The 21,691-nt window shown below is 39.0% G+C and overlaps 2 protein-coding genes across 2 annotated transcripts; both read left to right on the plus strand.

The window, feature by feature from the left end:
- The first annotated feature begins 5,886 nt into the window (after positions 1–5,886).
- On the plus strand, positions 5,887–13,368 carry katnbl1 (katanin p80 subunit B-like 1). Its single transcript, XM_039781523.1, has 10 exons — positions 5,887–6,077; positions 6,654–6,780; positions 6,919–6,956; positions 7,160–7,442; positions 7,572–7,687; positions 7,789–7,839; positions 8,717–8,806; positions 9,132–9,236; positions 11,682–11,775; positions 12,565–13,368. The coding sequence occupies exons 2-10, from the start codon at positions 6,772–6,774 to the stop codon at positions 12,595–12,597; spliced, it is 819 nt and encodes a 272-aa protein (XP_039637457.1). The 5' UTR covers positions 5,887–6,077; positions 6,654–6,771; the 3' UTR covers positions 12,598–13,368.
- A 968-nt stretch (positions 13,369–14,336) lies between these two features.
- On the plus strand, positions 14,337–21,393 carry emc7b (ER membrane protein complex subunit 7b). Its single transcript, XM_039781524.1, has 5 exons — positions 14,337–14,693; positions 18,567–18,686; positions 18,823–18,961; positions 19,649–19,729; positions 20,515–21,393. Exons 1-5 carry the CDS (start codon positions 14,461–14,463, stop codon positions 20,665–20,667), a joined length of 726 nt encoding a protein of 241 aa, XP_039637458.1. The 5' UTR covers positions 14,337–14,460; the 3' UTR covers positions 20,668–21,393.
- The last annotated feature ends 298 nt before the right edge of the window (positions 21,394–21,691 follow it).

Raw genomic sequence — 21,691 nt, forward strand, 5'->3', positions numbered from 1 at the left:
TCAAAAGTCCAAATTCACATTCATTACTCAAGTAGAAGTATAAATACTAGGGTTTGAAAAGACTTCTGTAGAAGTTGAAGTATCAACTCAAGCTTTTTACTCTAGAAAAGTTTAAAAGTACTGGTTTCAAAACTACTTAAAGTATAAAAGTAAAAGTAATGTAAGGGGGAAAAAAATGCCATTAAGGACAAAAGCTTAGCCCACTCCACAGGGGCATATAGTGCACTACCCCACTGCCACAAAAAACATTTTTCTAAAGGCCATAATGACTATAATGTTATATTAAAATCATACCTGCAAACTCAGAAGGGCTGAAAAAGGTGACACATCTCAGAGTCTGTGTTTTTCAGACAACGGCAGCTACAGTCTGGTGCTCCTCTACAGTGAAATACAGACACTTTTACACTGTTTAGCTGTCAGCATTTTAACCAGGTTTACTCTGAGTGTCTAGCTAACGGTAGGCTAACGTTACCTGCTGCCGAGTGTAGTGTTAACTAGCGTCCTGTGCGGCGATTTTTCGGTTGCCTCTAACATCCATTTTCGGAGCATCAGAGCGAAGCGCTGGCATTTCAGTAGCACCTAAATAAGACACCGAAATCCGCGTTGCTATTCGGTCCGGTAGATAGCGGTCGTTAAGGCACCTGTGCCGTATTAGCACCGGGTCTGTGCAGGTGCGATGTATTAGCGTTAGCTAGATGCTCGGAGTAAATGCAGTTAAAAGAGAGATAATTATAGTGAATATTGTAGCGAGTAGAAAGTGTATAGCCAGTAGAAAGTTCATAGCGAGTAGCCTAGTTTATAGCAAGTTTATTGCAAGTAGCCTAAATTTATAGCTAGTAGAGATTTATAAATGAGAGTTTATAGTGCCTTCTGCACTGCCTATCTCACCTATTTGGCTGAGGAGACAATGTTGCTCTAGGCTACATACTCAATATAATCACAGAAATGTGTGTGCAATGTGTTCTTCATTCATTTCCTTCCCAAATTGCTGTATTTGTTTACAAACACAAGACAACACAACCAAAATCCTAACTTTATTGTTCTTTTTTTGTGGAGAAGGCAATTACATTTTTATTCATGCAAGGTCCCACATAGGCTTACTTATTTATGTCATTATTTATTTATCCATGAATTCATACTCACAATGTATTCATCTTCAACTCAAAGACATTCATGGCTAATAACTGTGAAGCAGTTTGTGACACAATGCTATCCTTAACTTTCACCACCAGATGTCCTCATAGAGTTCTGAAGTTTCGAGTACTGAACCTTTTTTGATACAATTGGATTGAAAGCTTCACTGGTTCAGAAAGCTTCAGTTCGCCATCACTAACATGTGCTCATTCACGCATACAATGTTCATTCCTCAGCTGTACCGAGTGGAATAACTCACTACGAATTACGGACGCAGTAGTAAAGGACCCCAGTCCATGCTTAGTTGTCCGGCCTGTCTGTCCATTTATCTAACTAATACTGCCACCTAGTGGGAACAGTGGGAATTCAGTACATATATTGTATAAATTGAATTTGCATAATAAACTGGGTCTACAATAATGTATAGGGGGACCTAAAGCCTTTATACATACATGTTTTGTATACAACATTAAGCTACTAATAATTGTATGCATGATTTTATAAATCATGTTTTAATGTTAAACATACATGTGGCACAGTGAATCCTTAGGATTACTGTAGCTGTGGATGGCCTAAGTGACTACCTTACCTGAAGGACAGTAAGAAGTGGGTTATATTTGGTCAACAACAATAATTTGGAGGCCCCCCTGCATTGACTCTGAGGACCCCCTGGACCCCCTGTTGAAGATCCCTGCTCTAGACTGCCACTGCACGACATAATTTACCAAAATCTAATCATGCTTCCATAAAAAGGACTGGAACATTTTGTTTTGGTTTGTTGTTCATATACACCAACAGCACGATGATTTAAATTTCTCTGACTTGGGTTTATTTTCATGTGTCTCTCCAAGAATTGGTATGTTTGGGTTGGTATGTGCAAGCTGCACTCTGATTCTTGGACATGATAAACAAAAACAGCCACCAGGAATTTTCATTTTTGTGGCTGTCTGAGGACAGCGACAGCCATCATTATGAATAAGGTGTAACTGCCAAAATAAAGGAAACACCAACATAAAATCTTGGGCCACATGCCAGCTCCTTTTGTGCTTTGGCATACATTTTACACGTTTCATAAATGCATTAACAGCAATATACTTTCAAGGAAATCCTATTATCAGTGTTTTACTTGTAATTGTGGACCATGGTGTTTCCATTGCCACACCAAGATGCTGAATTGAGTTGAGAAGTGGTGACAGCGCCAGCTACAGTGAGTGATTCACATTGTTTTCATTTTCATCCTCCCTCTCAATGACCACTCACAGCCTGAAGAGACAATATCCTCCTGAAAACATTCCACTTCCATCAGGATAGAAACTCTTCACCATAAGGTGATGAAGGCAATCACTCCGAATTGCTTTGTATGTTTTGGCATTTACGTGTCCAGGACATTTTCCTCTTTCGTAACAAACCACTCACTCAACCTGGTGAAATCAAAGATATTGTGAAAGAAATCTTGAAAGAAAAAGGGTAGGATCAAGGGTCTGCAGCAGCTATCTGTGGTGATTGACAACATTCACTTCTTAAAGAGTTTGAGATAACATAATATGGTTTGTATCTGAGTCTGTAGTCGTGCCTCTTTAAAGCTCCAAGTTTTGTCAAGATTTCTACACCGGTACAGTATGTCTGTGCTGCGTGTATGCTAGTGCTTCAGCATACAAATTGTTAGCAGATTTGGGCGCCTGGATAGCTCAGTTGGGGGAGCGGACGCCAATGTACAGAGGTTTATGCCTCGACCTGCGGCCCTTTGCTGCATGTCATTCCCCTACCCTCTCTCCTCTTTCATGTCTTCAGCAGTCCTGTCAATAAAGGCCAAAAAATGCCCCAACAAATAATTGTTAGCGGCTTTGCCCAAACACATTTTTAGCAAACCATTTTTAGAGAGAGTATGGCCGATCAGGTTTGTCTCCTCAGGAGTCAGAAAGCTGCAAATAGACCTGTCTAAATATTTCCAAAACAAAATACTGTCTACAGCAGACTGAAGTTACTTTTGAGAAACAGTGCTCGGATAAATTCATAAGTTAAACTGCCAATATCTATCCACGATTTAAACTCTGCTCAAGGCCCTGCTGTGACGAGCAGTTGATGACCATGAACGATGTCCAGACTCAGAGCTCCATTCATGAACTGTTCATCTGTAAGCAAAACAAAATAAATCAATCTCACATTTAAAAAGCAAAGTCCAAATGAAAACTATTGTGTCAATTATTTTGTGGCACATGTAAAAGTGATCTGCAACATATCAGCTTTCTGTTACGTGCTCTCATGAACAATTACTGTGGGACCACTTCAATGAATGGTTTAGAAGTGAAGATATTCCTGCAAACAGATAAAAGTACTGTGTCATCTAGGTTGAATTGGAATGGGCAATACTGTCCTGTAAAGCTCTTTAATTGTCAGGTCTTTTTATAAGTTGATAGGTAAAATATACCACAGATCTCTATTCCTTTTTTTATAGATGACAAACAGACTCCATATGAAAGAGTTGACATATTATCCTGCATGTTTATTTAGTGTCTAGTGTAACTTATTGTGGCAATAAAACCTTTTTTTCTGATTCTGAAGATAAGTCAATATTTTAAAGTTTCTCATTATTTTGAGATTCTAAGTCAATATTTTGAGATTTGTTATATTATGTTAAGATACTAAGTCAATATTTTAAAGTTTCTCATTATTTTGAGATTCTAAGTCAATGTTTTTAGATAATAAGTCAATATTTTAAGATACTAAGTCCATATTTTAATGTTCCTCATTATTTTGAGATTCAAAGTCAATATTTTGAGATAATACGTCCATTATTTAAGATACTAAGTCAATAATTTAATGTTTATCATTATTTTGAGATTCTAAGTCAGTATTTTGAGATAATAAGTCAATATTTTAGATAAGGAAAAGAGTTTTAAACCAGACCACATCGGAGGTGAGAGGCTGAAAACATTCTGTTGCCTTGGCTCTGTATTTGATCTGGTAACTTATTTGTTTCCTTTTTAAGGAACATTGCTTAGGGTGCTGTATCATAGCCAAAGGACCGGATCATTGTTTATTGTTTACTTAAGGATCCCCATTAGAAGCACATGGGTGTGCCTCTAGCCTTCCTGGAGTCGTGAGCAGGATGGGGTCATTCAAATGTAAGACTAAAAAAATATGAAGGATCTGTTTGGAAAAACTTTGTCAACGGCAAAAAAAAATAATCAAAAAGGCAGGTGAGCTCCGGCCAACTTAACATTAAATGTTAATGTAACCTTATACTTCTCTCCTCCACAATGCTGTCCTGCCTATTGCTGGTTTATTTCACATTAATTTCACACAACTTTTATGTCTAAACAACCTTCATCAGGAAGTTGTGGATATTGTGCAGACAATAAGTGAGAAGGAGTTTTTAGACTTGTATGCAAGTTCTGCTGCCCTTCAAGGCAGCTGTTAACTATTTATTTAGGAGTGTAAAGATAAGCCGTAGTTTATTAGGATTTTTATAGCAGCCAATCTTTTCTGAAGAGTTTTTAAAGGGGAAAAGGAAGGGAAAAATGAAGACAAGAAGGTGACTGGTTACTTAATAATTCTGAAACCTTCTGTGCAGCATGTACCTGCACTGTAACTGCTGCACATATTCATACTTTTCATACTGTATATATCTAGCGTATTCATACTACTGTTAACTATTATTTATAATTTAAATTATCATTATACATGTGCACATTACTTCTTTGTAAGTTTACTGCTTTTTGCACTTCTGGTTAGATGCTAAACTGCATTTTGTTGTCTCAATACAGTTAAATCCAATCTAATTTAAAAGAAATCACTCAAAATGATTAATGAACTAATCATTGCAGCTCCAAATTCCTAATAGGATTTAGATCCTATGAATAGAATTAAGAAATAGGAGATATGCACTTACACAAAAGGCCGAAGGGATCTATGATCACATTATTGTTTTAGACACATGAGAGCAGGATCCCAATATCACTTCAATACAGAATTGATCTTCTCTTCATGCCTCACATGGTGGCATGCTCGGCAGTGGAAAGTAGCTATATGTATTTACTCAAGTACTTTATTTTAGTACAATGTTGAGGTACTTTTACTTTCCATTTTCTGCTACTTCATACTTCTACTACATATATCTGATAACTTTAATTGCTTTGCAGATTCACATTAACAATGCAAAATATAATGAACAAATACATTATGATGATTGATTATAATAGGTTAAGATAAGACTTTTTTTTATCCCCAGTACAGGGGGAAATCCATATTTGCTCAGCAATATATAAAGAAAAAATATATAAAATATATATGTAAAATTAGCCCATTTACCAGCTGCAACATGTACGTGATGCACACCTTAATGCAACACACACACACACACACACACACACACACACACACACACACACACACACACACACACACACACACACACACACACACGACCCATACATCACATGTATAACGTTATACAATAGCAAAACACTGACAGGGAGCATTTTTCTGCAGCATGAGTAGCCTTCCTTTAACTTTGATAGCATAGCCTACTTTAAGTATTAGTACTTTAACTTAAGTAAAGGATCTGAATACTTCTTCCACCGCTGAAGCAAAGAAGTTAGGCTGACATCTTTTATAAATCAAAATATTAACAAGGGGGGCTAGAGTGTAGAGAAAACATAGCAGGCCTTTGCATTACAGCCTTCAAGGCACCGGGTGGCGCTATGGCACACTAGGGTTTAAATGTGTTTCATAATGTCCAGCAGTCGGCGCTAAATCTCCTGCCATTCTTTGCCAAAATCAATCCCACAATCCCCACACACCGGCGGTGTATTCATTTGAATGGTACAACTGTGCAACGCTAGCGGATCTGTTTAGAGGAATTGCTCTTGAGTTTAACCAGATTTTCACGTTTTGGATTTACACATCTGTGGAGACCTCATGACCCATCACAAAGTAAACTGGTTGGTATTCAACTTTACTGTTTAGCTAAATGGTGAAAGTAAACGGCTCCCCGAGTTGGCAGGCTAGCTAGCTAGCTCGCATTAGCGGCCCAGCTAGTTACTATCAACGTCTCCGTGTATTCTTGATAGTTGAACTACAAGCTAACAGTTAAAGCTAACTGTAACTGTAGTTCTGCACTAACTAGCTAGTTAGTAGTTAGCTAGGAGCACGAGCTAACTTTCAGCTAAGGGATGTAACGTTAACAAAAGTATCTCCTCCAAATGACGGCTGTCCAATTTGTAGCAACACTTGAAACCTACTAACTTTAATTAACATGGAGTGACATTTGTTGCAGCCTACCTAGCTAGCTAAGCTTGTATCGCAGCAGCCAACGCCTTTGTAACTCAAATGTAAGTTAGCGGCATAGTTTTGTTTATCTCACTTGAATGTTTGTTTTTGGTCTTGTTGAACCACCTTGCTGTATGTTAGATCACATTGTACGAGGGAAGGCAAGTTGTTAGGCCACGAAAAGTGACTTTGACTCTTGCAACTCCTGAATTTGTCCTCCTCTTTTTCCATAATTGTTTGTTCAACAGTGTCTCTTGTTATGGAAGCTGGTAAGCATGTCTGGTAACAAGAAGTCGTGAATGGTCAACCGGAACAAATCCATATGGCTTTCTGCTATCATGCCTGCATTTTTTTGCTGAAAAGAACATGAAGCAGGTATGGAGATGGGAAAGTGAATATCATGTCTTTATATAATTGTGTTTCTTAAGTCCTGGTGACTGTGAAGTACAGTTCAGTGGTATTGTAGTAATAGAAATTGTAGTAGTGGCTTCATTCCCTATCCTTTTGTTTTAGGTGGATATTATAAATAAGGAAGAATTAGATAAAGAAAGGTGAGTCTCTGATCCACATCTGTGGGATTCATCTAACTACGATCACTCATTCACTCTGTGTCCCACAGATCTTCCCTCTCAGTCACTGGACCATTAAGGCACCTTTCCATAACCATTATCACCATATGTGTGGCTTTGATCTTTACGGTTTTCTAAACTATGACAGCTTTGCATCTGGTCCATGTTTACTTTCCTCTTGGCAGATTTCAAGTCCATTACGGAGTACACAGCCCAGGCAAAGCGAAGCGATTGTCATCTTGCAAAAGGAAGGGTTGTCCATTGGTGGAGGTGGGCTTGAAGCTGCACCGCAGAACATCAGATGTAGGCCGTGTCTGTGATCCCGGCATGGCCAACAAAGAAAATGAGCTGACGTGCTCCGATGATGTGCGGGGCATGCACTACAATGACAACTGCGGGCTCCCTATGAACTCTGCAGAGGCATCCAAGATGGCAGGGGCCAGCTCCAAGTACAGTGACTTAACTGAGGTGAGAATTAAAACTATTGCTCTGTTGTAGTAAAAACGCAATTATTTTAATTCTTTCTTGGGGTCGATCAAATTTGCAACACTGTTGCACACTGAATTCCCTTTGTGCATTGTTTGTCTTTACATACAGTTATCAAAGGACCATGAAGCTATGACTCACATCCTTTTCGGAAGGAACCTACGACTAAAAGTAGCCCAAACACTATGGCAAAAAAACGCCAGTGAATTAGTGGCCTACCTGATAAGGTAAAACAGAAACAGTAACCACTAACACTGCCTTTTGGTAGTTTTTATGTTCATTCCTCAATCACACATGCTTCATATTTAATCATTTGTTGGTTTCACAGAATTGAAGACACAGGGGTGCTGCTTGACTGCTTACCTGTCTTAACAAACAAGTGAGTCTCATCTGGGTGTTTGACAAATTTGTTTCTTAATGAATAAGCTTCCGCTGTAATGACTGAACTGCATAATTCTCCAAACATGTATTAAACAAGATCATGCAGCATCATTAGGGCCACAATTAATGGTTTTTATTATTGGTTAATCTATCTGTTCTTTTTTTCAGTTAATCTGAAAGTCTGTAAAATGTCAAAGAACTGAAAAATGTGCAGCATGGTTTTTCATAGGCTAAGGTTCCATCTCAAATTTCTTGTTTTGGCCACAAACTGTTAAAAATGTAGATATTCAATTTAAAACAATAATTAAATTCATTATTGTCATTTTTTTGTTTTTTCTTGTTAGATTATTTCAACAATGAATTATCCACAATGTATGTTGATCAACTATCAATTGTTTTAGCTCTAAGCATTGTAATCTAAATTGTGTTTTGTGGCATTATCTTCATATAAATATATAGATCATATGAAGTACACAACAGGTCAAACTGAGCATGAAGTTGCAAAATTTCTAGATCAGAGAGGGAAATCCCAAAATCCTGAATAGCATTTGTGTTCTCTTTTTGTGTAAAATTTGAAGATTTTTGCTGATGTTTTTTCCCCAATATATATTTTTATACAAAATATATAATATAAATTTATCCCCATCTCCCTTTCCCTCCCTCCCCATCACACATATACAACCTCACCCCAACTCCAAACAATTCTTGAGTCTACATTGAAAATAATATTGATGATAATGATTAGCTGATAGATAATTTGACTGAAGTCAACAATTGAGACAGTTTGAGCCATTTTATTTTTTTGTGCCTGTCCACATTACTGACAATCGGCTCACTTTCTTTCTTTCATCTTGTCTTTTCTTGTTTCTCATCAGCCTAAAAACTGAAGCACCATGTTTGTCACTTGGCTGCTGCGTTGACCTCATGCCCCAAGTAAAAGTGATTCTTGCCAGTAAATATGAAGAGTAAGTGTCACTGAGGAATTGCATACATGTGTAATAATGATAATAATCTCTTTGACATTATATCTAGAAATCCTGGGTTAAAAGTGAATGGATTTACGGTTTAAGTCTTTAAAGATTATTCAAATCTCATCCGAGAAGGTTCAGCTGGTCTGATGAATAACTAATAAACTGAAGTGATGAAGCCTCTTGGATGAAATGTCTTTGACTTAAAACGGCAGTATCTCACGGCCTGAACGAGTTAGACACATTTGACATTATGATTTGACAAACTTGTCTGCTTTGACTATCTTTTAACTGTCTTTTTTTTTCTTTCTTTTTTTTACAGAAACATAATGGTGGGTTTACACTGGGTTCAGTCCGTCATCAGGAAATGGTGGCCAGAACTTTCTAAGAATGAGAAAAGACTGCGGGACAGTTGTTCAGAAGACAGGTAGGCAACACATACTTAAATACAACCAAGACTCAAAGGGTACTTACCGCTATTTTCAAACTTAGCCTCAGTTTCCAGGGTTCCATTCTATGCAAATCTTTGAAATGACTTAACCGTACAACCAATGTACAATATTCAGTAATATTAATTAAGTAGGAGAAACTTTACCACCAAAATGTAACCCCTTTTAGATTCAAGTCAGTTGGCGTGATGAAAAGATGGCTCTGGTTGAAAATAAACAGAACATGCCTTTTTAAACTGTTTCTTAGTAATGAGAAATGGCATTGACCTTCTGACAGGATACGCTATTGATCATTAAGAAGCAAATTCAATATTTATTATGGAATAATGTATGACTTTTTATGGTATTATTTATCTTTTATTTTGCCTTTTACTACTACTGCTACTACTTAATATCCCACCATGCTACCTCTTGCCTCCTTTTCCTATGCCTTTAGCTCTGGGGTCAAGGCGAATGGTCGGTTGTGTTTCTGCAATACCTGTCTTTGTCAGAACAGAGTTTACAATCCGCTGGAGTCACATTGCTGTCTTTTTCAAATAGGGAAATTTTAAAACTGCACCAAAGCTTCAGATTACCATATTTGCACTTGCTTCTAAACAAAGGAGTTTTTTCAGTGTTGCCCTCTTTGAACATTGAAAAGGTTTATGTGCCTCGCATGTGAACTGAAATATTAATTCTGGTATTATAATTAATAATAATAAAAGTTGTCACATTGACTCGCTCAGAAGAAAATATTCATTAAAGACCTCCATATTATGCTCAGTTTCAGGTTCATAATTGTATTTAGAGGTTGTACCAGAATAATAATACATTTTATTTAAAGGCGCCTTTCTCGGCACTCAAGGACACCGTACAGTGATATATAAGACATTTAAAAACCGCAAAACCTAAGAATACAACAACAGAATAGGTTAACATGTTAAACACCATATTTTGGTCGTACTGCACATTGCTGCAGCTCCTCTTTTCACCCTGTGTGTTGAGCTCTCTGTTTTAGCTACAGAGTGAGGCATCTCACTTCTGTTCCATCTTTGTTGGGAGTCGCACATGCGCAGTAGCTAGGTAAGGACTACTAGCCAGTCAGAAGCAGAGTATGAGGGCATGCCACGCTAGCAGCTAGGCAAGCATTATAACGTGTTACAAAGTGACGCAAAATGACGCGCATTTGTCACTGAAGTAAAGGCTGGACTACATTAGAGCTGTTTGGAGCAGTTTGTGAACAGTCACAGTTTACAAGCACCCAATAACCCGTTCAAAACCGGAATATTAGCAATAACCCGGTCGCGCACGGCCATGTAAACACCGGCAAAAACACGAATATGCTCATATTCCTGTTTTTAAAAACCCGAAAATGATCCCTGGGTTACCCCTTTTTAGGGCTGGGCGATATGGCCAAGTTGTTTAAGCCTCTACAGACCTCCGTCACAGCTCGGTTGTATCAGCAGCATTTAGTAGATGTGTTGAGCCGCAAAAGAATTCCTCAACACCGGCTCTGGTGCCCCGCATGGTGCTCCTTCAGGTCAGCTGTAGCTGGTGGTTCAGTTACCGAGAATAGGGGACTCTCAGCCGGGGACAGAGCACTGCGAGCGGCCAGTCATTTCGGCGGAGATTACGGATAAGTAAGTAATGAAACGACTGGTTAAGAAAATAATTAATGTTAGTCCCTGTCGCTGCCATGTTGTTTGTGTATCTCCATGGCAAACGCGCGGGGGGAGGGATGAGCCCGTTCGGAGCTACGGGAGCCCAGAGGGGAGCGTCGGCGGATGTTAAGGAGAAAATCGATTTTTCATTTAAACAAATCCACGTTGACTACACATTCGAGTTAATCGATAAAATCGATTTATCGCCCAGCCCTACCCCTTTTCTAACCCGAAATTTTGGTCATGTAAACGCGTATCGGCATATCCCCATCAAAAGGAACATTGATTTGTGTTCTGCTCATGTTCTATTCACAAGGAGTCTTGGTCTTTTGAGTAGAGGAACTTCTTGTATGCGCCAGAAAACCTGCGCGCAGTATACCTGAAGTAAACAAGAAGTAGAGGTAAACATGGCGAGACGCAGCATAGCACCACACTTTCGGAGCGTGGAGGAAACCAATTTCTTTATTAGTGTGGTGAAAACCATGAATATGTCTTTTGTTAACCCGACCATCACCCGAAAATTAACAGCTTGTAAACGTAGTCAGTGTTCTCTGTTGGAGATGGTAACTCCCTTTGGGGTGGACTTTGGGCTTTTTCACTTTGTAAACTTATAACGTGCACAAAAAAGATATATGACACAATAAAGGAAAGGGAAAAATCCAAAAGGCATAATACGAGCACTTTAACTCTCGTCTTTTGTCTTAGTTTTCGGTCACTGGCTTTGGGGTCCTGTGTGCCCTCACCGCGTATTGCATTGGTAATGTTTGTGTATGTTTATTGCAGGAATATTGAAGTCATGAAGCAGCGGCTGAAGGACTTGTGGAAGGAAGGAGCCCGATTGTGTTTGGTTCCAGGATCTACGGGAGAACTGGCAAAGGTGAGATAGATGACATTATTGTACTACTTATCAGGGCTTATTGGATAGTGCATTAGCTGTAAAATATGTCTAAATGGAACTGGGAAAGTTATAAAAATTACATTTAACAGTCCTTCAAAATATGGATTATTCAAATGTTCACTGACAGCTTTGTCTGGGTTACTTGTTTGAAGATTTTATGAAAAGGGCTTGTTACATTTTTTGGATTTTATTTTAACTAAAGCACAGTTTTTCTTCCTGGTATGAACAGAACTAAATGAAAACGATTGCAACAGAATTGATTCATCACATCTCTGTAAAGGTTTTGAGATGAGCATTGTGTTGCAAAGATAAATACAAGTACTCCTGTTTTTTTCCACCCTCTGTTGATTTTGGGTGAACACAGCCAACCACTCCCAACCAAAAAAAAAAAACGTCTACCATAAGCTTACTAGCATAAGTACTAATAACATGAGTTGAGTTTGTGTTGTGGTTCATTTGTTTCCATTTCCACGCCCTGTTTCCTTCATTAGTTTTTTTAAAGGAATAATTGATTCTAAGTTTTGAGTATTGGTTGCAGAAAGCCAAATACATACTACTTTTTTTTTTATAGTCACTGTTTTTTTTAAAGTTATCCAGTATGTTGTGATGTTTGTAATGGGGAAAATCATGTAAATGAAATGGCAGAAATTGGTGTTTGAACTGTGATTTATATTTTTTATTAAGCTAAAACAAAAGAATATTTTAATGTATGCACCTTTGAACTGGCTGTGCTGACAACTCATGTGTTATTTTCACTTAATGTTTCAGGCCATTGAGTCTTATCTATCACAGCTTCCCTGACAGTTGTCATTGTAGCACTATGAGGATGTGACCACTGCTGCCGGATCATGGCTGTGTTTTGAACTGATAATGACGGCAGAGAAATGGACTGGTTCATTCTGACACTCATTCTGAACTTCACAATTCAGACAACTCCCTCAGACTCTTAAGGAGGGCTGAGAGAGCCTTTCTGCAAAATAACACACACACACACACACACACCGCAAATGACTGCTTCACATTGAAGTGGACCTTGTGAAGGGGCATATTTAGTGGACCTCCATGAGACTGGGTGTAATGTCGCTCTATGAAGTGCCAAGCTCTTTGTCTCTCACTACGTCACTCTGCCATGGAATGCAAATGTACTTGTGGATGTAATGAATGCTCCGCTGTTTTTATGTGTTTTGCGCCTCGGTTCTCCGGAATCAGGAACTTGAATCTACAACAGTCTTAAGTTATTAGAGCTCCTTGTGTTTTCATTTTGCCTCTTCATATGACATTTGACTGTATAATGTAAATTGTAAAAACAAGTGATTCTTTTAATCTTTTAAATAAATTTGCTAAAAATCGAAAATGTATTTATTTTAATAGTGTGTGTGTGAGGGCCTGTTACAGTGCAGGAGAAAAAGCTTCTTGAGTCTTAGTCCAAATTAAGTTTTTAGATGTAAGGACAACTTTTGGCACAACAAATGCCTGTAAGTCAACATACATATTTGCTATGCCCTTCTTGCTTAATAACTCATCCAAAGTGGCCAAACTAGACTAAACCTGGGTATTAATTTAAAAAACTTAATTTGTAATTGAAAAATAAATCCCTTTTTAAAATCATAACATTTGCCATAAAATACCTTTTGGTGTCTTTACATTCAAAATATATAAAGCTTTCAACTGTTTATAATGTTAATAGCTACAAAAAAAGGCATCTAGGCATTTAGCAGGTCATGGACATTCTTATCCTACAATTAAAGATTCCAGTGTAAGAGTAAATATCAAATGATATATGAAAAATGTAATATAAAACATAGGGTATCTAAACATAATACACAATGATAAGTCAATAAAACTTAATCAGGGGCTACAGAAAATAATTCTTTGTAATATAACCGTGTGTTCACTTTTGTTTGTCATTAGGGTTAATGTATTGATGTCCAAATTGAATTCAACCAGGAAAACGTTAAGGTTTGGGAAGGACCTAGAAAATCTTGCTTTATGTATGTGAAATTTAACAAGTATAAGATGTATCATGTAACTCAAAGGTGTATTACTACATTCGAATTTAGTGATGTCTTGAAGTATAATTGTTGGTGTCCAGTCTTGTTTTAAACAAACTTTTCTGTCTTTCCAAAAGATGAAGAGGGGCAGTGACAAAACAAATGCACAACTGTTTTTGGCTCAGCTTCACACAAAAAAAACTATGTAACAAATTTTGAAACGATTGTGATACATGTGTGCAAAAATATACTGTACATCAGACCTGCGTGAAGCTGGCCCCCCATGTCATCCAAAAGTTATTAAAATCACTGCTATTCGTTTGTGCTGTTAAGGGTTTTAAGTAATTCAACTTTACATTTTTTGGCCCGTGACATCACCCAGCCCCCCATTAATGTCCAAATCTCCCCAAAATGGTCTAAAATCGTTTGTGCTGTTAAAAAAACATTTTTGTTACTATGTTTTTAAAGTTATAAACATCAGTTATGTACATCAGGCATTAACTGTGTGTGACTCTCGGTTTGTGCAATAAAGGTTTTTTTTTTTTTTTTAAGTGACGTCATTGTCAGCAGCGACAGCTGATGTGCAGAGTCTTCCGCTCCAGATAGCCGCTTCCGCTTCTTCTCCAAACTGCTCTTGAATAGACTTCATTTTAATTTGATAAAGACAGCCAATATGTTGCACAGGGAAAGAATACCGCTGCTATGGGGTTTCTTTCAGGCTGTGGTCGTCACGGCGTGGTGTTTCACTGATATGGAAACGGGGCCTGGCGCAGGTGTATCGACACAGGCGAACGGTGATCGGTTCAAAATCGAGGGAAGAGCGATAGTTCCGGGGTTGAAAACACAAGACTGGGTGTCCACGGCCAGAATCCTGGTGGAAGGTGAAGAATACGTGGGCTTTTTGAGGTAAGAAACGGCATCAGGTACACCCGTTAGCTACCTAGCCTGTAAGCGTGGCTAGGTAGCATTAGCATTAGCAAAGCTAGCCTATACGGTTGCCTGACGTGACCGCACGACAGCTGCTGTCGGCAGATGGCAGCTCTGAACAGTCCTAGCTAACTAATTTACAGCTTAATAGTTGTGGATGTAACTCGTGCCAATTGGGACATGGATATTTCATTATTACTTAACGTTACGTGTCATCGAACTTAACGTTAGTTGTTGATGTCAATATGAGCTTAGCCAGGCCTCTCGGTCAGTTGCTGTAACCATAACAAACCTTGGCCACGAGACGTGTCCCTTGTTGCAGTCGTAACACCTCTCATGTATGTCATCTATTGGTAGTAGTTTAAACGAAAGGCTAACCACAAACCATCTTAAGCCTTCACTGTCTATCCGTTTTTCTAATTAAGCAGTACTTAGCTCGCGGCAGGCAGTGGTATGTTGTGATTGTATCGCAGCTAATGGTGCCTTGTTCGGCCCAACGCCCCGTGATATAATCACAACAACATGCCACTTATAGTCACATTCCAATTTAAATATATGTGTATTAATAAAGAATCATGTTCAAGTAAACGGGCCCTTCTGGACAGGACATACTGAGGCGGTTGCTGTGGGACACAGCACGCTCCCGTTAAGGGGGAGCGTGCCTATGTTCCCACAGCCCTGTTCCCACATTTCTAAGACTTTTTTCAAAATTAGGCGCTATGTTCCCACAGTTCCCACATTTCTAAGATTTTGTTTCTCCAAAATTAGGCCCTATATTCCCACATTTCTTTTTTCATAAATTTGTATCAGATTTTATCCCCCTAACCCTAAAACATGTTGTGGGAGTATAGGGCTTAAATTGAAGGGAAATGTAGGAACACAAGACCTAATTTTGAAAATGTCCTAGAAATGTGGGAACATAGTGCCCAATTTTCAGTGAAAAAAAATTCTTAGAAATGTGGGAACATAGGGCTGACCCCCGTTAGGGATAGCTTACACTAGCAGTTAGCACAGACTATTTATTTTGCTTAAGTTAACGCGAAAGAAAGGCGCACAATTACACTAACTAACTAACTAACCGATTGAAATGGCAGTAGACCAGCAACTAAACGGTCGAGGCAGCAGTAGAACAGCAACTCCGTGTTCCGCGAGGTAAAACTACTTTTGTTTTTGTCAATGGATCCTGGTGGCTTCGAGGAGAGCATAGATAGCGGCTTAGTTACTTCTAGATAGTTCCCCGTCGGAAAGGGCTGTCTGACGGCCAGGTAAAGCTGTGAAAATATTCTAAATATAGCGTACACTGAAAGGGATACTTTGCCGATTTTAAACCAGCAATGTGTGTCATGGCAGCGTGTCTGCAGATGAACAGCTTTCTCTCCATGGCACCAGCAGCTATCGGTTCGTTAACCTCGTTCACGCTGCTGGTACAGGAAACATATTGCCTTTATCGCTGGCACAAGAAAGTTTTAAAACGCTATGAGGGTAAACAACGAAACACAAGCACGGAGCTGCCCGGAGTTTGTGTAATAGCTGAATGTTTCTTGCAACAACAAGGCACGCGCTACTGTATGTCTCGCTCGTCCCTTTTCTTTCTCTTCTGTGAAATAAAATATAAAATAAAAAAATTAGAAAGGTCTTACAGACTGGAATTGCCACGGTATGTGACATCACAGCATTCTATGATGCATCAAAAGAACTAATGGCCAATCAGCTGTGAGTTCACGACGACGTCATGAGTGAGGTCACGAAACGTCCCCAGAGGAGTTTATAAGTAGAACCCATGTCGAGTCTTTAAGTTCAGCTGGACAGCTCTGAAGCTCGGAGCTGAGCCGGTCGGAGCTTCTGCTCCAGGCTGCTGGACGCCAGCGACTTCGGCAGAGACTGGGCGCTGCGAAAGCAGTTGGTCTAGGAGGCCTCCCTGTCTGAAGCCGCTGACCTCCAGTCAGCCAGAACTGAGGGTCCGACCGGCTCTCCTCCGAGCTACAGAGCTACCAGCTCAGTGGGCAGGGATCAGGGACCAGGGTTAGTGGTTTAGAAAGGTAGGTGGGTTAAACAACCAAACCAAATACAGACCGATCCCCAAACAGACCCCAACCGGTCGTGGCCGATGGCCGTCCACCGAGAGTCGGGTTCTGTCAGGTTTCTGCCTGTTAAAAAGCAGTTTTTCCTCACCGCTGTCGCACCAAATGCATGCTTTTGGAGGGAAATGTTAAATCTCTGTAAGATATAGAGTGTGGTCTAGACCTACTCTATATGTAAAGTGTCCTGAGATAACTTCTGTTATGATTTGACACTATGAATAAAATTGAATTGACTTAATCAATTATTTTAAAATTATCTGATGAATGCACTTCTGCAATGCTGAAAACAGGTCTGTTTTTTTAAGCTGTATATTTTTACAATATAATTTAGTTTTCATCCCTCAAAATTTTTAAAGCTGCCTTCAAGTGCGGTCGGAAACGTCGAGATTAGGCCTGCACGATTTGGGGAAAAATATGAATCACGATTTTTTTAGCTTAGAATTGTGCCGCGTTCTATTTACCTTGGAACTCGGAAGCCGGAACTGGGAATGACGTCCTACCAGAGTTGAATGCGTTCTATTTAAAAGTCGGATTTTCATTGGTTTTATTAGCTCTAGCCCGGTTAGCTATTGTTAGCAACCAGTTGATAACAACGCATTACGCCGTTTTTTGTGCATGCGAACAGCTTAACAACATGTCCACAGATAGAAGTTGGACATGCCTGTGTGAACGACTGATTTAGTGACAGAAATAAGACCGAAGTGCTTATAACTTTATGTTACTGCAGCTTTCATAACTGTTGATACAGGGGGCAGCCATGTTGGATTTTGAACTCGGGCTACTGCGAGGTAGCTACGAGTTCCGAGCTCGTAAATCCGAGGTCAGGGGGGCGTGTTTCCGACTTTAACCTCGTTAAAACCCAGTTCCGAGGTAAATAGAACGCGGCATTGATATCACAATTTTCTGCCACGATTTTGTTTCTCACGAAGTGTAATGTTTGTTGCACACATGAACCATGACAAAACAAAACAAATTGGCAGTAACAAACAGATTTTTTTTGGCACCTATAGCACATTGCGCATCACCCCAAGCCTGTAAACATAGAGGCTTCAATGAATAAAGAAAAAGTACTTACTGGCCATTTAAGTATAGTAGGCTACCAAAAATAGTGACCTATAAACACATTGAACTAAATATGACCCTGATACCGGCTCTCTTTGATCTCCTTGAACATGTCTTTACATAATTAAAACATGTTAATCAACATGCTTCAGTCTCTAGAGAATTGCAGTTTGTCAATTGCCAATTTAAGTACAGTATCAAAAACAGAATGATTTCTTAGCACACTCTTTAACCGCTTGCCTTTCATGTCTTCAGCTGTCCTATCAAAATAAAGGCCGAAAATGCCCCCCCCCCCCTCATGAACAGGGAGAATCGAGATCACGATTTTATAACGATTAATCGTGCAGGACTAGTCGAGATCTATAAGCGATCTGACAGAAAACAGTAATTGTGAAATATAAAGTGTACTTGTGCTACATTTGGGTGGGACTACCCTAGGCAAATTGCCAGATTGCCATTTCCCTGTCTGAATGCAGCCTACTCTCACGTTTTTTTTTTTTGTCATAAGCAGAGTGCAACAGAATTGGAGAGCACGGCAATGAACCAATCAGCTTGCTTGATTTAAGCTACCTATTTCATATAAAGCTATATATTCCACTTGAGTTCTTGACAGTGCTTTTTGCTACTAGTATATTATTGAACACCTCTCTTTCCCAAACCCTAATGAACTGTATACTGCAGTCTTGACAAAATCCAATTCTTGTTACAGAACTGATGGAAGTTTTGCCGTGAATGACGTGCCCTCAGGATCCTACGTTGTGGAAATTGTCTCCCCGGCCCATAGGTTTGAACCAGTACGGGTTGACATCACATCCAAGGGCAAAATGAGGTAAGACCTTAATATAGTGAGAAAACCCGAAAGGCACAGATACGTTTCACATTGGTTGAGTCAGCCTTGCGTATTATTCAGCGTACTGTTGAGAGGCATCTCTAACCCACTGAAGTAACCATGTGGCATTTCACAGGGCGCGTCTTGTGAACTACATCAAGACTTCAGAAGTAATTCGCCAGCCATATCCCCTTCAAGTCCGGGCTAATGGCCCTCACACCTACTTCATGAAGAGAGAAACCTGGGGCTGGACAGACTTTCTCATGAACCCAATGGTAAAGAAAATGGATTATGTTGCACTGAACTTGCCTAATTTGTATGACGTATACTAGAGGCGTGACTCTTCACTGATCTTTCGATTACGATTATCATGTCTTTGATTCGATATCCCGATGCGTCAAACTAAGTTTTCTATTAAAGCCATGTAGGATATTTAATTCATAGCTTTTCAAGCTTCAAAAACAAAACATTCTGCAGTGCTCTAATACTAAATAAATTGGATACATAAAACTACAGCACTGAGCACATGGCACTTCCTGAATGTGCAAAACATAACAGAATATGTCAACAGAAATGTTGTTAGGTCTACATTAAATTGTAAACAGAAATAATTGATTATGAGCCTGCCACGATTCAATGCATCGATTATTTGATTAATTTCAACACCTCCTAAAGTATACCCTCAGGGGGTAGAGAGATTTCAGGTCAAATTTAATTTGAATTGAGGTTTAGTGAAAGTTTTGATGATTACCTTATCTTATTACCAAACAGTTACCAGGTGGTGTGCAAAAGTGTACTGCTTTCAAAGGTTACTCAGTAGTCTAACACACAATACATGCTCATCCTTAATTCATTGAGTGTAGGTTGTCCCTATACATTTTCAGTTCAGACCATTCTGTACATACTGTATGCAAGTGTAAAAGATGGAACTCGTTTAAATGTATTGTTTGTGGCTCCTGCAGGTTATGATGATGGTTCTGCCCCTGCTGATCATTGTTCTACTGCCCAAGGTGGTCAACACCAATGACCCAGAGATGAGAAAGGTAAAAACAAATCCCTAATAGTGTTATTTTGGAATTGTGGTATGTACATTGAGTTGATCTTGCAGTGTCTCTGAATTGTATTAGATGCATTGATTAGTTTAATATGGATTTATTAATTGGCACTAGATAGTGAAAGTTTCTAAAAGACTAGCGCATATAATGGCAGTAGTCAAAGGACCACTTGTATTAAATTCATGATACCGGGGCGGCCTCTAGCTCATCTGGTAGAGCGTGCCCCCCATGTAGGCTCAGTCCTAAAAAAATATCTTAAAAGAAAAGAAAATCATGATATAGGGCTGGGCAATATATCAATATTATATAGATATCATGATATGAGACTAAATATCGTCTTAGATTTTGGATATCGTTACATGGTAAGTTTAGTCCTTTTCCTGGTTTTAAAGGCTGCATTACAGTAAAGTGATGTCGTTTTCTGAACTTACCAGACTGTTCTAGCTGTACTATTATTTGTCTTTAACCACTTAGTTGTTGGGTCCACATGACTGATGGTTATTTATCTAAAATCGAAATGTGAAGATATTTTGTGAAAGCACCAATTGTCAATCCTACAATATCGTCGCAATATCGACATCGAGGTATAAGGTCAAGAATATCGGGATATCTGATTTTCTCTATTTCGCCCAGCCCTATCATGATACCGTATTCCTGCCTCATGTTAAAGTGTGAAATCAATTAATTAATTTATTTTTTTATCGATGAAGATTTTGTCCCCAGCCTCCAGTATTCCACCTACAGCTGTTTTCATTTCACTACCGTCTTAACAGGAAATGGAGCAGTCCATGAACATGCTGAACCCCAACCCCGAGCTTCCAGACGTCTCTGAGCTCATGACCAAGCTCTTCTCCGGCTCCAAGGGCTCCAGCAAGGCAGGCAGCAGCAGCAGCAAGGGCACCAGGCCAGCTGTCAAGAGGAGGTAGTACTGTACTGTAGTCCAGTCAATCGGCCTAAAAAAAAGCTCGAGTTATGCCATGGAAGCAAGATTTTTAAGTGTCATTTTTTTCCTCTGGGTCTATTGTACAGTTTTCTTTATTAGATGTTTTAAGCACATCTTGATTTCTAATATGCTATTGGAAACTGAGAAAAAAATAAGATTTCTTTTCATACTGCACTGATAGAAATTTCTTAAACCCCTGCAAAAGCTGTTATCCTTCATTTGCTCTATACTTTCTACGTGTAGCTCTACTACTCATCCATCTTTTCTGTGCTAACCCTCTGGTGTGCATTTCCACTGCTGCTAACTCCACTACCTGAAAGAGAACAATATATAAAGAGTTTTTCTTGTTTTTTCGATTTCAGTAATGTGATTGTGAATGAAGATTAATTGAATTTTAAGACTGATAAATTCTTATTTAAAAGCCTAGATAAATAAATTGCAATGGTATATAACACCTTTGTTTTTATTTGAGACCATCTTATTTGTTTGAGAGTGACCACATGGCCTTCTCATTTTTTTGAATTACTGCATGGCGTACTGTATGGCCAGAATTCACATACTGTACGTTACGTGCCTAAGCTGTATAAATTAAAATGGCAATTATTGGCAGTTCAAAGGATGAAAGAGCTGTGTGGTTGCTTTCAAGATCTCTAGAGTGTAACTTTTAATAAAGCAACAGTAAAGTCCATATTAAAGTGTGATAAATGTCCTCAGTTTGTGATAAGTCACTCAGAGTTGCTGATGGGATGGCTATAACAACAAAAGACTGTTCATCATTCATGGCTCTTTATAACGTTTGAAAAAACAAGCCCAACTCCAGTTTCTAGCTTTTTCCAGAGCTGTAGGATGAGGTCCTACATTCTGAGCTCACACGTCAACAGCTGAATCTCTCATGACGACTGAGAAAACTCTGTTTGTTAATAAAGACCTGGTAATACGGTTGAAATCTCAGGAAAACTGCTATTAAGTGGACATTAGGTTTTGTGAAACTACCATGATTAAGAATG

This window comes from Perca fluviatilis, chromosome 18 (assembly GCF_010015445.1).
Source record: "Perca fluviatilis chromosome 18, GENO_Pfluv_1.0, whole genome shotgun sequence".
In the NCBI taxonomy this organism is placed as follows: domain Eukaryota; kingdom Metazoa; phylum Chordata; class Actinopteri; order Perciformes; family Percidae; genus Perca; species Perca fluviatilis.